Source organism: Vicugna pacos, chromosome 22 (assembly GCF_048564905.1).
Source record: "Vicugna pacos chromosome 22, VicPac4, whole genome shotgun sequence".
NCBI lineage: Eukaryota > Metazoa > Chordata > Mammalia > Artiodactyla > Camelidae > Vicugna > Vicugna pacos.
Genome location: NC_133008.1, coordinates 13,528,075 through 13,544,030, shown reverse-complemented (window position 1 = coordinate 13,544,030; position 15,956 = coordinate 13,528,075). Strand labels below are relative to the sequence as shown.

At 45.9% G+C, this 15,956-nt stretch overlaps 1 protein-coding gene across 1 annotated transcript in view; it reads left to right on the top strand.

Annotated features, from left to right (window-relative positions):
• DOCK2 (dedicator of cytokinesis 2) overlaps positions 1–15,956 on the top strand; it is a 371,024-nt gene that overhangs the window by 74,481 nt on the left and 280,587 nt on the right. The window contains exon 23 of the mRNA XM_072947252.1: positions 12,009–12,117. Within this exon, the coding sequence (XP_072803353.1) occupies positions 12,009–12,117 (109 nt within the window). The remainder of the gene's footprint in view (positions 1–12,008; positions 12,118–15,956) is intronic.

The following is a 15,956-nucleotide window of genomic DNA, read 5'->3' as shown; positions in this document are numbered from 1 at the left end:
AACAAGACTATCCGTGCTGTAGATAGTTAAGGGAAAAGCCATGGAGGACATGAGATATTCATCCTTTTAGGCGGAAGCAGTAGACCATTTCCTTCCCTCGTTAACTCCTTGTTAGAAGTCTGGGAGCTAGCTTGCTGGCAGAACCTTTGCCTTCGCACAGAAATGGCTGTTTCTGTCAAATGCTGAGGTTGACAATTCCTCAGAGAATGACTTGGGTGGAAGATCAATTTCCTGAATAACTATGTAGATTTAGAAATGTGTTTGCAAATCTCCTGTAACTAAATAGGAATGTGCAGGATAATAAAGGTCTCGTTTGCCAGAGGGGTGAAATTCACCAAGCTAACCCAATTGTCAGAGAAGCTGAACTGAATCAGAATGACTAGATGTAGTAGATGTACTTTGTGATCCACTTCAAATGCCCTTGAGGCAGGCATTACCCCGAAGCAGAATTTGTTTCCTTAGTAGGAAATAATATATTACTCAATTGTTGGGCTTATTTCTTATTGTATCTTTGGGGTGGATGGAAAATTAAAAAGGACTTGGTAATGAGGTGCATTTGGTCGCTGTCCTTGAAATCTCCAAACTGGTCCCTCCGTGTCCCAGATCTGCTCTCCTAATGTAGCCATTTGCAAAGACACATTAATTCAACTCAGTTCAACTCATTCATTCATTTAATGCACATTTTCGAGTCTTACTGTTTGGAAGTTCCATTCGAAGATACTGCAGTGAACAAAACAGATGTAGCCCAGCCCTCATTCTTCCCTTATTAATACTGTGGGAGATAAAAATTAAAATAAATACACCAAGTAGTTGCAAATCATGATAAATGCCAGTAAAGGGAATAAGCAAGTAGTAGAAATAAATGGTACAGCACACTGGTGAAGAATTCCAATGACCCCCTGTGTAACTGGGGGCAAATGACCTAACCTCTGTGCCTTAGCTTCCTTGTCTAAAGTTGGGATTACTTAAGTGTTACTGTGAGGATTCTGATGAAGTAACGTTTAAACTGAGATGTGAAGGATGGGAATGAACCAGCCACACAGGGATGGAAGGAAGAGTCCTTCAGAGAGGGGAAGTCTGAGCAAGTGATCTTGAATAAGAAAGAGCTTGAAAGAGTTTTTTTCAGATACTTAGGGAAGACGCACGTGGCTGAAGTCCAGAGAGCACAGGGGAGATTAGGAGAAAGATGAGCTTGGAGAAATAGGCAGCGCCTACCATGCAAGGTTTATTCTAAGTGTATTACAAAGTCCTCAGCAGACATTTAGCTGAAAATGCTTGCACGTGGGGTAGCATGCTGACACTTAGATGGCGAGGAGGGCTTGTGTCATGTGCTGCACAGACGGGTTGGGGGCGGCTGCCTGGTCTAGTGTTAAGGAGGACACAGAGACAGAGTTTAGAAGTAGCTACAGAGGGAGTGGTGACTGATCAGCGGGACCTGAAAGGGGGAGCTCAGTGGAAGTGATGGAATTGTTAATCCCCGAGTTAATTTCAGAGCCCTGGGTAGGAAGGAGTGAAGTACAAGCAGAGTGCACGTTGTCCTGTGGGGCATTTGTGTTCTAGATTATAGTAATTCCATATTTAAAACTGAAAAATGTGTGTTTCATAATCCCCACAAGCCTTTTTGGTTACCTCCTGTGAGGTTCAAAGTTATAACCCCCCTTCTTTTTTTTTTATTGAAGTACCGTCAGTGTCAATTTCTGGTGTACAGCACAATGTCCCAGTCATGCATATGCATACGTATATTCGTGTAACACCCCCTTCTTGAATTGGGTTAGGGGACAGACACAGCCTATGCTCCCTCACTTAATTGAGTCATTCCTTCAGGGGACATTGTTATTGTTTTATTGTTTTAAGCAGTATTTCAGTTTTGCCTTTTTTTTTTTTTTGCTAACTCCACAAATTAGACATTGTTACTGTTTGAAGCAGGCTGTGACATCTGGACTATATCCTGAGGAAAATTGGGAGCTATTAAAGGATTTTGGACAAGAGAACCGTATGATCACATTGGTGTTTTAAAAACGGTCCCTCTGACCATTGTGTGAAAAATGGATTGAAAGGAAATTAAAGTGAGGGAAGGGAGGTGGGTTCAGAAAACTCTGCAGGGAGGAGGCGATAGGGAATTGGATAAAAATGGTGCTGATGAGGATGGAGGATAAGAAATGGCTTTGACTATAGTCAACAATTTTTGCATCATATACTTGAAAGTTGCTGAGAGTAGATCGTGCATGTTTTCAACACACACACACACAGAGAAACTTGTCATTTTGTGACGTGATGGATGTGTTAACTCACCTTCTTGTGGAAACCCTTCTGCAATATATACTTGTACCAAATTATCACATTGTATACCTTAAACTTACACAGTGTTACGTAGCAATCCTGTCTTACTCAGTAAAGCTGGCAAAATGGCTTGGGGAGGTGGATTAATGGGACTTGAAGACTGAACGACACTCAAGCTCCTCAGGACCCACCGCTGCCTTCCTCAGGGCACCCCTGGGGCCATGCCACGTTGGGGAGCTCCACGGTGTAAGCAGGCTTGGTCTTGGGCGATTGTCATGCCCCAGCCTGACTCTTTGACAGAAGAAGCTAGTTAGGAGTCCTGGAGGTGTCCCTAAATGGTAATGTGGTCCACTTAGAAATGAAGGAACCAGAGCCCCGAGTGAAGTGACCTGCTAAGGATGACAACACACATGAGCACTAGAATATGGTTTAGAACTCAGTCCCGGGGACACAGACCACTGCTCTTCCTGCCACACTGCCCTCTGCTGGCAACTTGTCTGGCCCTCAGCCATCCTAGCACTCAAATGAGGTCTCCAGTCATGCAAACCTTAGCGTGTTTGGACTCAGACACTTCCTCAGGTGTTCCCAGATTTCAAAGCAAAGAGTTTTACTGCACATGCATTTTTAAAACCAGTACCATTAGTAAAGAAAATGTTAAAAATTCTATTTAACGCCACACACCAAATGTCAAGTCTCTCAGTGGAGCAAGAGCAGGAAGCCTGGGGTTAATTTCCCTTCTCGGGAAGCCACAGACTGAAAGGGCAAAGTTCAGATGGTCTCGGCAAGACCACCGTTTAGAGTAATAATAACTTGACATTTCTTAGGCAGCTGTCTCTCCAGCTGCAGTCCATGCCAGGAACCAGCAGGGGGGTGAAGAATCAGCATCTCAGTGCTTGTAGAGGGAGAACTACCCCCAGTTGTATGGCCTTGAGCTGGATTGCCTGGCTCCAGGTCTAGTTCCCATGGTGAGAATGAGGGAATTCAGGACGGACTTTGGGGAAGAGGATTGCTGTAGACAGGAAGTGGAGGCGAAGACACATTCACCCAGTAGAAAGAGCAGATATCTCATTTTAAAATTAAAGGTAATTTTTATTCGTTATAAAATCAGAATATAATATAAAAGTGTGTAAGGGAACTGTTGATATATACAATCTCTTTTCTAAGCGGTAATGAGATGATCAGCTTAATGTATAGATTTTACTAGTGTATTTGTGTGGACATGCATGTAATCATTCTGCGACTTAACTTTTTCTGTTACGACCTAGAGAATATTAAGCTTAGGGAAATAAGTCAGAGAAAGACAAAAACTCTGTTATCCCCTATATGTAGAATCTAATAAATAATACAAATGAATGTATTTGCAATGTGGAAACAGATTCACAGATACAGAAAACAAACTGGTGGTTATCAAAGGCAAGAAGGAGGGGAAACGGGGATTAACAGATACAAACTACTGTATTTAAAATAGATAAGCAATAGGGATATACTGTATAGCACAGAGAATTATACCCATTATCTTATAATAACCTGTGATGGAATATAATCTGCAGAAATACTGTATCAACATCTGTACACCCGAAACTAACACAATATTCTAAATCAACTATACTTCAATACAATAATAAAAGAAAAAAGACATTATGGACACCTCCCAGTTCATTAAAAAAAAAAAAACAAGGGAAGAAATGCTAAGAGAAGTGGTCAAAACCTGATTTTTTTTAGTACCTAAACTTTTTAGACCAAGTTTGTGTAAGAAAGAATGGGAAGGACTGTGCTGAGTATCAGCTTCTCTTTCGAGTAAATTATATAAACTGTATTTTTCTCTGTATGTCTTAGAACCATGGAAGTCTGTATGTGTGTGAGTGTGTGTGTGTTTGTGTGAGTGTGTGTGTGTGAGTGTGTGTGTGTGTTTCTATCCTTAGGAACATTGCTTTTGGAACTCTCAATTTCTAATTATGTTAAGGGAAAAACCCTGAATACCATTTTTCATGCTAATGGAGAAATTTACCTAAGTGCAGACATACAACTTAGTTCTTCTTGCCAAATTACATGAAGGCTGCCGATCCTCTTAGCAGAATGAAGGATGGCACAGGGCACACATCACACTCTATTCATAACTTAGAGTTCTTTTCAAGGCTTTTGCCTGCATTTTATTACCTACTTACTATTAATTTATTACGCAGGGTTGCCATATTTTAAAAGTAAAGTGAATGTTTTAAATGGATTGTTTTTCTCTCGTTTCTTCCATATTGTTAACTTCTATTTTTTTATATATATATTTAGGCTGTTTACGCTTCTATCTGAGGTAGTTTTTCTTTAGTGATTGCATTAATTTTTGTACCTTCATTCTAGACATCTTTCAAAACAGGATTCCCCACATGTTGAGTTTGTCTTTTTCCCCTTCTCACCCACAAATCATTCTTCCCTGGGGTGATCTGCTGGAAGAAGACTGTTTAGTGAGACTTCTTTACAGTTTGCCCTGAGGGGCAGTCCCTCCTCAAATGTCAGATTCTGGAGAAGCAACAGCTCAAGTAGAAATAATTCTGTCATTGACAAAAGGATTGGCACCAGGAACTGATCTGAGTCCTGCCTATCGACTGCTCAGTCACATCTGCAGGAAATACTCTCTGGCCACTAGGGCGGCTTGATGGTTCACACTGGCAGCTTTGTGGTTATCCTAGCCCCTCCTTACATAGTCTTCTTACTGATACAGCTTCACTTTTTCTCTTCGGAGAATAACTCTTTACATTTCAACTTTGTTACGGTTCAAAAGGAATTTTCTCTGGCTCCTGTTGAGCTGCACAGCTCACGCCAGTCTCATTGCACCACAAATCCATGTCTTAATCTGCAGATTTCTGATTGTTTCAGGTCTGCAGACCTTGTTGGTAAGAGAAGGGGTGATGATGGTGACCATGTGGGGACGAGGGGAACCAGGGAGGGGACCCTCTCTTTCATGAGCCCTTTCCAGCCCTATTGCTTTGATTTAAACGCGCTTGCTGAGTGCACTGAAGGGTTTCTTTCTGTAAGTAGGATCAATAAATGCAAGGATGGTTTTCAGACAGCCTCTGCCACTGGTTTGGCTACAGTTATTCTTTATCCCAAATTGTGGGTGGGGTGGGAGGCCTTGGGAGGGGAGAGAGAGAGAGAGATAGTAGAGAGATAGGGAGATTCTGGTTTTAGAGTGCTGTGAATTTTCCAGGGTAATTACTCGTCTGAAACCACCAATGACTTAATGGCTTTTTTTTTTTGTAAAGTCACTAATTTACACTTCCTGTAATAGAGCGAATTATTGGCTCAGGAGTAGGAACACCAGCCAAGTCACCTTGGATTTAGAGCTTGGACAGAAAAAGGTTAGAGCCAGCCATCTAACTTCCCTAGACAGCCCCATAGCATCCTCCTGGGGACAAATGGTGCTTTCCTACCCACCCTGACGTGTTCCGGGTCCCGGTCATCTGCTCTTACTGTGTTCTGTTCCCTGGAGGCAGCCCTGCCTACTAGTTAAAGGAGCGAGACTTTGGAGCCAGACACTCTTGAGCTCAAATCCTGCCTCTGCTACGTACTAGCTGGGTGACCTTGTGCAGTCAGCATAGTGCCTGGTGCACAGTGAATGCTTAATAAGTAGCAGCTATCAGCAGTGGTAGTTGTCGTCTTGGTGGTAAAAGTAAGAATAATAAATAAAGGTGGCCTGGCTGAAGGTGACTGTCACTGCCACCCTCAAGATGTTGTTTGGGTACCATTAGAATTAGCTGAACTGCTGTGAGTCCTGGACTCATAAGACATCTCTGTACAGCCATGTTGAAGGTGCTGAGATTCGTTCATTTAAAACCTTATCATTTGTTGGTGCACTTGTTTAAAACTCACTTTTGATGTTCCATGGCTGTTGCTAGACATGCCGATATTATGACAAGATAGCCTTGATCTCTGCCTGCATGGAGCTTACACTCTAGCGGAGAAGGCAGGCAAGCAGGTGGGGATGGTAAAGAATGAGGTGTTCGGACCCGGAACTTCCGCTGTCATGATAGTCTGCGTTAAACGCCGTGCGCAGTGCGTTATCGTGAATCTAAGGAAATTCTTGAAATAAGTGGCCTCCCTTCTGCGGTGTTCCTCGTGTGCCTAGCATCATTGGGGGCAAAAAAGATCTTTCCTTGTGTGGCAAGGTAACAGAATGGTGTGGGGTGACCTCCTTGTTTGAGTAATTTTGCTCAGTTCCGTGTAAGATCACAGAGACATTTAAGATAGTTTTCATTTTTAGACCCTTCCAGTTAATCTGGTCTTGCTCCCAGGCATTTGTGAAATGAGTCAGGTGTGTGTCTTGCCAAGAGCAAATTTAAGCAAAGATGTGACCAGGTGAGGGAGACAGAGGCAAGCCAGGCTCAGGTCTAATCCTGGAGGCCTGTCTGGGACTGCTGCAGGGAGGGGGCAGGCTGTGGTGGTGGCTGGAGGGCGTGGGGGCTGAGGGCTGAGAGGCATCCACCAGGTGCTCCCTGTGGTCCGTGTCGGCCAGAGCCCTTGCTCCCTCCTCTCAGCCTCTGTTCCCCTTGCTCATGCCTCTTCAATTTTTGTCTTATGTATAAAAGGTAGATAAAGACAGCCTCTGTCAAATGAGCTAATCTATGTGAAGAACTTAGCACCATGCCTGACCCTGCAGAAATGCTCAGTAAGAATTTTAAGGTTTCATTTTTCAGTTTTACTCACTGTGTGCCAATACATGGCTTAACCTATTGGTTTGCATCGTGATTTCCCTGGGCATAGGGGCTGAGTCTTAATTCCTGCTTGTCTCCACTGCACTGCCTGGCACACAGTCGGTGCTCAATTAATGGCAATTGTCTTTATGACGTTCCTCCTTATGATTTCTTCCTCCTGAGGCTTAGAAAGCAAAAAGGAGTGGCTCCAGAAGAAAACAGTGATACTGTGTCACAAGAGCTAATATGTATTGAGTGTAAACTGTGTGCCAGGCACGGTGCTCGCTGCTCTACAGGCATTATTTTATTGCGGGACAACTGTATAGTACTAGTACCATTCTACTAGTGAGAAACCTGAGCCTTCTAGAAATTAAGAACTTTAGCCAAGATCGCCCAGCTAAGAAGCGGCAGAGCAGGGTTTGAAAGCTATGCAGACTTACTTAAATGTCCGTGTTGCCTCTAAGAGGCAGGGAAGAGATCAGGAGGCTGCCTGGGAAAGTGGCTCAGAGGAGCTGGAAGTGGCCGAGGTGTAGAGAATGAAAAGGGGCCGAGGTGCCAGGAAATGCTCCACCCTGGATCCTAAGGTAAATCTTCCTCCTGGCTTTCTGCAGCCTGAGCTTGCCTTGGTTTGATTTTGCTTCCCTGGGCTGCTGGCCTGAGGTTGGCATCTCTGTTTTATGTACCTGCGTGGAGGAGGTGGTGCAAAGCATTGTACACACCATATGGGGCCCCATTTGCATTTAGTGAGTGCTCAGCTGTGCACAGTGTCTCCTTAACGAATCACACGCCAGCCAAGCATCTCTATATTTATCTCAGCCCTGGGAGCTCAGTGCCCTCTGCGGTCGGGCTCGCACGCCCCAGAACAGTGCCTCGCAGGTTGTTCCCGTTTTCCTTGTGGTCAGAGTCTTCGGGCCCTTCAGTGATTCATTCCCTGGCAGCATCAGCTGGTTTCTGAAAGCATCTTTCTAGACGTTCTGAAGCCAGGAACAATGTTTCCCTCCTGAAGCTATGTGCAAGAACAAGTGCTAAAGAGGGACCTTGAAACCACACTGCTGTGCCCTTGACTTCAGAGCCACATTCAAAGCCGTGCAGATGGATGAGGCTTTCTTTTTCCTTCCTCTTCAGGCTTCTCAGGGGAGGTTCCACAATGCTGAATGCCCCACCCCCCACATCCCCTCATTTCTTCTATATTATCTAAAACCCTCATGTATATTTTTCCTTACTCACTCCTTCTAAGAAATACTCCTTTTTATTTATGTAACTTAGATCAGAGAGTTTGCCAATATGACCACTTCTGTGTACAGGAATAACTGATATTTACTGAAGTGTCAGCTGTAATATTAAGCACGTGAAAGGCATTATCTTATTTTTTTCACCTTGAAATAAACCTCTGAATGAGCATCACGTCTCTGTTTTATCAACAAGAAGAGTAAGATTCAGAGACGTAATTTGTCCAAGGCCACACAGCCAGTGCAGGGAGGAGTCTGGCGAGACAGCAAAGCTCTTTACACTAAATAGGTTTCTGCTTCTTTTCTTTTTCCCAGTTGGAGTCATTTTCTTCAACTCTTCTTCTCATTCCCACCAATTAAAAGCCTCGACTTGAAGATTAACACACATGCACACACACGATTGATAAGACTACAGCAGTTTTGTTTAATGATGTAGCCACTGTCAAATTCAAGCCACATCCCCACAGAATTGCTTTTTACCCTTTGTAAAACTTAGATGGGCGTAGAATGTATTTCCTGCCCTGGGCTAGACTGTGGTATTAAGGTGCTTTCCTTGTGACATGAATAACAGGGAGCAGCTTGGATGCCCACTGAGGCAGATGCCGTAGTCTTGGCCCCATGGGCTCTGTGTCGTCTGTCCTGCCCTGTTAGATTCTCGTAAGGAGAAGGATGCTGAGCTCTGGGTTGAGCTATAGCCCTGGCACAGTCTGTGACCTAGAGCAATTCACAATGTCCTGCTGGTAGAAATTAAATTCAGTTTCCTATAAAGTTTAAATTTGAGTGGAAGGCCTTGATTTTGTTCTTACAGCCTAAAGGTCTCTTTTCCTTCCCACCTCAGTCAAATAACATTTCAAAGCCGGTAGTGAAGCCAAGTCACCTCCCCACTCTGGCCCGCAGTCTCTTCATCCGTACAATAGGAAGCATGGACTCAGTATTCCCTGGCCTTCCCAGCAGCTCTTGGTTTAGGACCCCAGGGAGCTGCAGAGAAGCCCATCTCACCCTGCAGAGTTCTGACTTAGACAGGAGTTACAGTGAGTCCAGCCAGGGCTGGTCTAAGCAAAAAAGGGAGTTTATTGGAAGGATATTTGTTCAGCTCGCAAAATCCAAAATGAATTAAGTAACCAGACACAGGGATATGAGGAACCAGGGTAGCCTCAAGGATCTCTTCAGCAGGAGTTCATGAACTTTCCCCCTGGAGCACTGCCACTAAGATGACTTGGAGCATGTATTCCAGGGAGGGAGCTGCCATGGGATTTTTCATTTGTGGGAGGTGGGGGCTAGGTAGGGTCAACCAGCAGGAAAAAGCTGCTGGAGGCCATTCTTGTGGGCAACACAGGTGGTTCCCAAGAAGAGGACCCAGTGGGATCCCCACCTCCCCTACCCTCCACGTGCAAATATACAAATAGGTAAACCTTGCAGAGAAAGTCCATATATATGTATATAATGATGAGGTCACCATGCCTGGGAGGGAGACACCATAGACCAGTAACAGGAATTACAATGCTTGATTTATTTTATTAAATGTTTTCAGGCAGCTGTGGCTAGAGGAAAGAGTAACCGATTTCAAGGCAAAAGCCTTGGGGGATGGACCATCTTAATTTTGGGCACAGAGAAAAGCTCACAGGGAAAGAAGGCACCACCGCTTTGAATTAGGACCCTCCCTTCCTCCCTGCCAGACCTGGTCTCACCTTTTCCACTTTGATGGGATTTGGGCAAGTTTCAACCTCTTGAAAGGTTGTTTTATGTCCTCATCTGTGTAATACTCCCACTCCCACAATTAACAACAGCAAGACAACGGCTAACATTTACTGGGGCCCGGCGTGTGCCGAGCATGTCACGTGGGAGCTGGTTTCCTTACCACCGTCAGACGCAGTGCTGTTGCAGCCTGCATTTTGCAGGTGAGGAACTGGGGCTTACAGGAATTGAGAGAGGCAGGAAAGGGCTGAGCACAGTGATCTACAAACTGATGGAGAGGGCGGGCTCAGGAGCTGGACGGCCAGATTTGAATTCTGGCTCCAACACTTCCTGATGCGGAGTCCCTGGGCGTGTTGTTTAAGTCATCCATCTGTAAAATGGGGGTCAAGGTGAGGCCCCTTGTCATGGTGTGCTGATGAGGGTACATGATTTAATATATATAGACAGTGCCTGGGGCAGAGTAGTGCTCTGTGATGTTTGCTGTTGTTAATAAGGTCTTCAGTTAGTACTGGGCAAAGTGGAGATTGGATCCCAGGGCTGATGACTCTGAGACACAACCTCAGCGGCAGACATCGCTGTGCTGGCAGGACAAGGAGTGTAGGGCGGGGAGGAGAGAGAAAGAGACAAGACTTAGGACTCCTGGCTCCTCTCCATGACCTTGTCTCCATGACCTTGAACTAGATACCCAGAAAGTCAGCACCAATTGCCGGGTCCCTGTAATGGATTGCAATATACATTCAGCACTGGCTTCCCTTTTAAGCCTCTTACTTCAGGAGGCTTTAGGAAGGGGTCACTTAAGGAAAAAGAAGAGAAGGAGACACAGAGAGGGACTAAGACAGAGGAAAGAGAGATGAAGTCAAAGAGAACGTGAGCAGCAGACATGAACGTAGGGACCGACGGACAGAGTGAACAGATTGATATTGACAGATTGACAGAGCGAATCAGAATTGATACTCAGAAGATCGGAAGCAGAGAGACACAGGCTTAAAGACAGGGACAGGAAGTGGGAGAGAAGCAGAATGAAAAGAGGGGCGAGAGGATGGGTGGGGACTGAGTGGAGACAGCGCTGAGGAGACGCTGAGGGACCGCCCTTCCTGTGATTGATGGAGCAGGCAAAGCCCTTGAGCATGTCAGCGCTTTATCTGAGAAAGCACCTTCACCATGGCGGCAGCCCCACGGTGTCTGGCTGTGTAGGGCTGTGACCGGAGACCCTCTTTGTCAGAATGCGTAGACCGGAGCGCTCCTCTCTCTGTGTTTCGCCCAGGATGCCACAGCTTAGGCTGTGGACTTTTCACGGTGGGCAATAAAGTCTTGTTTGGAGACACCTTGGGCTGAACAAGACTCCAAGCCTGGGCCAAGAGGGCAATAAGACTCAGGGGCCTGGAGGCTGATATTAGATGAGGGGATGGTTTCTATAAAAAGTCACATGTGTGTATTAGGCCTCAAAAAATCTCTGCAGGGACATCCGTCAGAATGTCAGCAATCGCTCATCTCATGGGAGGATTAAGGAGGAGTCTCACTTCATCAGAAATGTGTTTCTATTATGTTTTCTTTTTTCTTTTTTTAACAATATCGACACAGAGCCTTTATAATCAGAAACAAGGGGTGTAAATGAGGTAACAGGCACACTCCTGAGGTGAGAAGGCAGGGAAGAAGACAGCCCCTGACACGGCCTGGGCGTGACTGTATTCCTCCGGCAAGCAGCCCATGGCTGAGGGGAAGGGCAGTGCACCCCAAAATATTTCTCCTGGATGCTTCCAAGATGCTTTGAAAATCTGATATGACCACAGTCCCCACTCTGATTCTTGCAGAAGGGTAAAATTATTAATGTCCCCTCAGCTTGGACACATTTCATTCCTTTGAGGTTCTTCAGGGTTTAAACAAAAGGCAGGAAGGGGCAGTTCATTATGCTGTCAGTTGGATGGTATCTGTGCTGCCTATGGGCACGCCCCGCCCCCAGCAGACTGTGGGTGCGGTGGCTGTGGAATCAACTCCCTCTCCCCTCAGGCCCCCATCTCCACCCCCTTTTCTTTTCAATTTTAAATGAAGTTTGTGGCTGGCACATACTTTCAAAGGGATTGCCTGTTGGCTTGAGAAATGACTCAGGTGTGTCTTCTTTCAGGCTTTATGAAGGCAAGGAACAGATGGAGTTTGAAGAATCCATGAGACGGCTCTTTGAATCCATCAACAACCTGATGAAAAGTCAGTATAAAACAACCATCCTTCTGCAGGTTGGTTTACACACCCCCCCTCCCCCCAAAAACTCTGTCGTTTCCCTTGGTCATCTGATAAATAACAGCACGATGAGATAATGTCTACTTTTGCCTGGATATGCAGCCCAGCCCTGTGTGAATTAAAGTTCTGGGCTGGTCACTTGGTGTGAGGGTCCGGAGCGCCGAGGGCTCCTCGGGTCAGGAGAAGGCATATTTACTGTTTGTTTCCCATGAAGGTAGCAGGGCCTCTTCGTAAACATCCCTGAAGCTTTTGCTCCCTGGAAGGAAGCAGGTCAAACCTGGTCCATGTCTAGCGGTGAGACTAGTTAAGGTGGCAGTCTCTTAAATCGTCCACTTTTTACTCTCAACACCATAGACTCAGACCCCCTTTTGGGATGAGAGTCTCCTCAGTAAACAAGAGATAGTCTGGGGTTGGAGTCCCCTAAATTAGTGGTTTATGATGTTAATCTATAGACTGTAAATCTTTGAGAAAGTTCGAGGCTAACCCTGTTGAAGAGGAGGAGGAGTTTAGTTGCCAACAGGCTGAGTGAGGAGGCTGTTTCAGGGGGACTTCATCACTTTCACAGCATTTATTCACACGTGCTCGGGAAGGGCTGCCTCGTGAGTTCTTTCTCCAAGAAGAAAACCCAAAGACATTTATGGAAACCAGTGAGTTAATCCAGATTCTTCTTTTAATCAGAGTTATCCTTTTCACTGCTAATGTAAGTACCCACCACGCCTGGGGTTGCCCAGCCTCTGGTTAGCATGAATGAGGTACTTGCCTTCAGCTAGGATGGAGGGGAGGAGGCAAAGGCAGAAGTCTATCCAGGGAGCGTTTACTACTAACGCCCTGGATTCCAAACCTTGCACGTTAAAGTCACTTGAGGATCTTGAATAAATTCTGATGTCTGGTTACCACCACCAGACATTCTAATTTAATCGATATGGAGTGTGACCAGGGCAAAGGGAGTTTAAAAAGCTCCCCACTTGATTTTAATATGAAGCAAAGTTTGGGAATCCCTCTGCTAATGGCTTCCTTTGATTTGACACATGTTGGGAACCTGTGTGTGTGTGTGTGTGTGTGTGTCTGTGTCTGTGTGTGTATATGTGTGTGGGGGGAGGTGCTTGTCTTGTCCATCGCTGTACCCTTAGCACCTAGAGCAGCCCCAGTACCTAGGTAATGCTTGGTAAGCGTCTGTTGAGTGAACAACCGTTGGGATAGGTGTTCAGGTCTCGGTTTTATGGGTGAGGAAACTGAAGGGCTCCAGTGCACTGAGGGGTGTGGCTGGGATTTGGATCTCTTCCCTCCTGGCTCCAAAGACCGTGCTCCGAGCTGCCACGTCACGCTGCTCTTCATACCGCACATTTAGCACCTGCTGGGGGTGGGGGTGCTTCCTCTGAGATGAGCTGGGCCTGCCGTCTTACAGTTCTCACCTTCTCTTCCCTCTTGCTAGGCTTTTTTTTTCCCTTTTAACAGTCTCCCTTCTATTCCTCAAACCCTCATCATTTTGACGCAAAGGGAGTAACAGGAGCGGGGGACTGCAGCATGAAAGACATGTGACAAGAGCCCGAGCCTATACCCCCGCCTGCCTCTCCTGGAAGAGGGCGCACTGTGTTAGGATGCCCGGTGAGAGCTGAGGATGGCTGGCTGCCATGAGAGAGGCTAGAGCATTGCGTCAGGTGTGAAACAGGCTCCCAGGAAGCTGAAATGTGCGGGAACAGAAATGAGGGCCAAGCAGGGGAAGCCGGGGTGGGGAGGAGAAAGGAGTGGGTGCCCCCAAGAGGCAGCGCTGCCAGAGGAGAGACCACGTGACCTTGAGAATGACAAGGGATTGAGCCACCCTGGAGCCACCCTTCCCAGTTCCAGCACTGATTTTCCTGTGATGAACTGGCTACGGGTGTACTGGGGGACGGAACAAAGGGACAGAGGGAATAAGAAGGCAGGGAAAGAAAGGAATGGAAAAGAAAGGGAGCAAGGAAGCAAAGATGAGCTGGTGAGAGTTTCTGGCCCCGAGGAGACCCGGGTCAGCAAAGCATTCTTGATCCGCTGTGTGACCTTACGCTGAATTTAACCTCTCAGTGCCTCAGTTTCATCATCTGTAAAACTTCAGTGTTCGGATGAGGATCAAGTAAGCTTTGCCTGAAAAAAAGCCAGTTATACAATGCTATGCAAAGACAGAGAACTCACATGATTGTTGTGGCTTTGGCGTGAGTCTTTTTACCCAGGTTCTTAACGCCTGGGTGGCTGTGTTAGAAATGTCTTGTTTTCCCTGGGATTCGGGCCAGATTATGCTGGTTTCGCCTCATGGATTTCCACCCCAGAGCCATGGAAAGGGACTTTGTCTTTTGTTATATTTATTCTAAGGGCCAAATTTAGCTTCTGGATTTACATCAAATCAATGATGCTTTCCACCTATTTCTAGGGTTGTTGAAAAGTTGTCAGAGAAGAGGTTAAAGTCATACTCAGATAGGGAAAACGATGCTCTTTTGGGGCGTGAGGAATGAGCTGGTGATGGGAGAGGGGTCAAGGGCATGTGAGGTTAGCAGACCCCCCACAAGGGATCTTCTGCAGACTGTGACATTTGCTACAGGAGAAAGAGCTTTGGATTTCGAGCCAGAGAGACCCAGGTGGGAAATGGGGTGTCCACACTTGGGCACATAACACTGGGCGAATCATTTCGGTTTCCTGGGCCTCGTTTATCCTTTTATAAAATGGGAAGCCTGATGTCTGTCTAATTTGGAGACTTCTTGAGAGGATTAAATAAGTAACGCATGCAAAGCATGGTGTGCAAAGCCTGTTACATTGTTCAGTTTAAATAATTTTCAGTCATTTATATCTCTCCCTCCTTTACCTCATCATAAAGCAGAAGCTTCGAGGGCATTTTCCTAAAGTGGAATCTGGAAGGGAATATTTGTATTTTTAACCCTGTAGCATGAAGCTGAACAGTGTTAGGACATTGAGTTATTCAGCTGGATCAAGAAACATATACAAATTTCCAGGAGGATAAATTCACAAGAACTGACACTATGAAAAAAGAAAAAAGAAAGGCGGCAAAGTTTTACCCAGTGAAATAGTACAGCATGACTGGAGCTTTGGTTCTGAGCCTTCATGGGGTACGGTGGGAAAGAGGGCTGTGATCTGTTAGTAATGTCTGCCATATGTTTTGGATGAGAGCATAGAGAGCCAAGGACTGACATTCCTGGTTCAAACGTGACAGTTCCAGCTGGGTAACGGCTCGTCAGTTCAGAGTAGGGATGATCCCGTTCAATCTCAGCCTTGCCCATCGTGAGTTCTTGGACCCAAGTAAGTCACTTCTCAGGTCTGAGGCTCTTCTGGCTCTCGTGAATTGCTTTCTGTAGTTTTCCTCACTGTTCAGAGTTGGCACGGCAGTAGCTCACACAAAACAATGGAGAATTTAAAGCCAGCCGTCCAAAGAAGGGAGAAAGAGCATTAAAAACAGCTTCCATTGATTGAGTACCTACCATGTGTCAGGCATGGAGCTGAAGCTTTCACATGCAGTGTTTTTCAGTCCTGCCAGAGGTCTGCAAGGAATCACTGCCTTCTGTGTCCACCGGAGGCTCACGAAGTTAAGTAATTCACCCTGAATTGTACCTCTTCATAGGGTGGGGCCAGGATTTCATTCCACCCAGGTCTTCTAGCTCCAAACTTAATATGATTCTCTAAGCCACAACAAATGGCTTAGGCTAGGGGTTTCCATGTCCTTTCCCGAATGGGCTGTACGCTCAGAAGTCCCGGTGTGTGCCAGCCCTGTGAGCGTTGTTGGTAAAACTGATGGCAGTCTGAGACAGTCCACACTAGACACTTGAGAGCTGGCTACAGCTCAGATGTGAGTAGC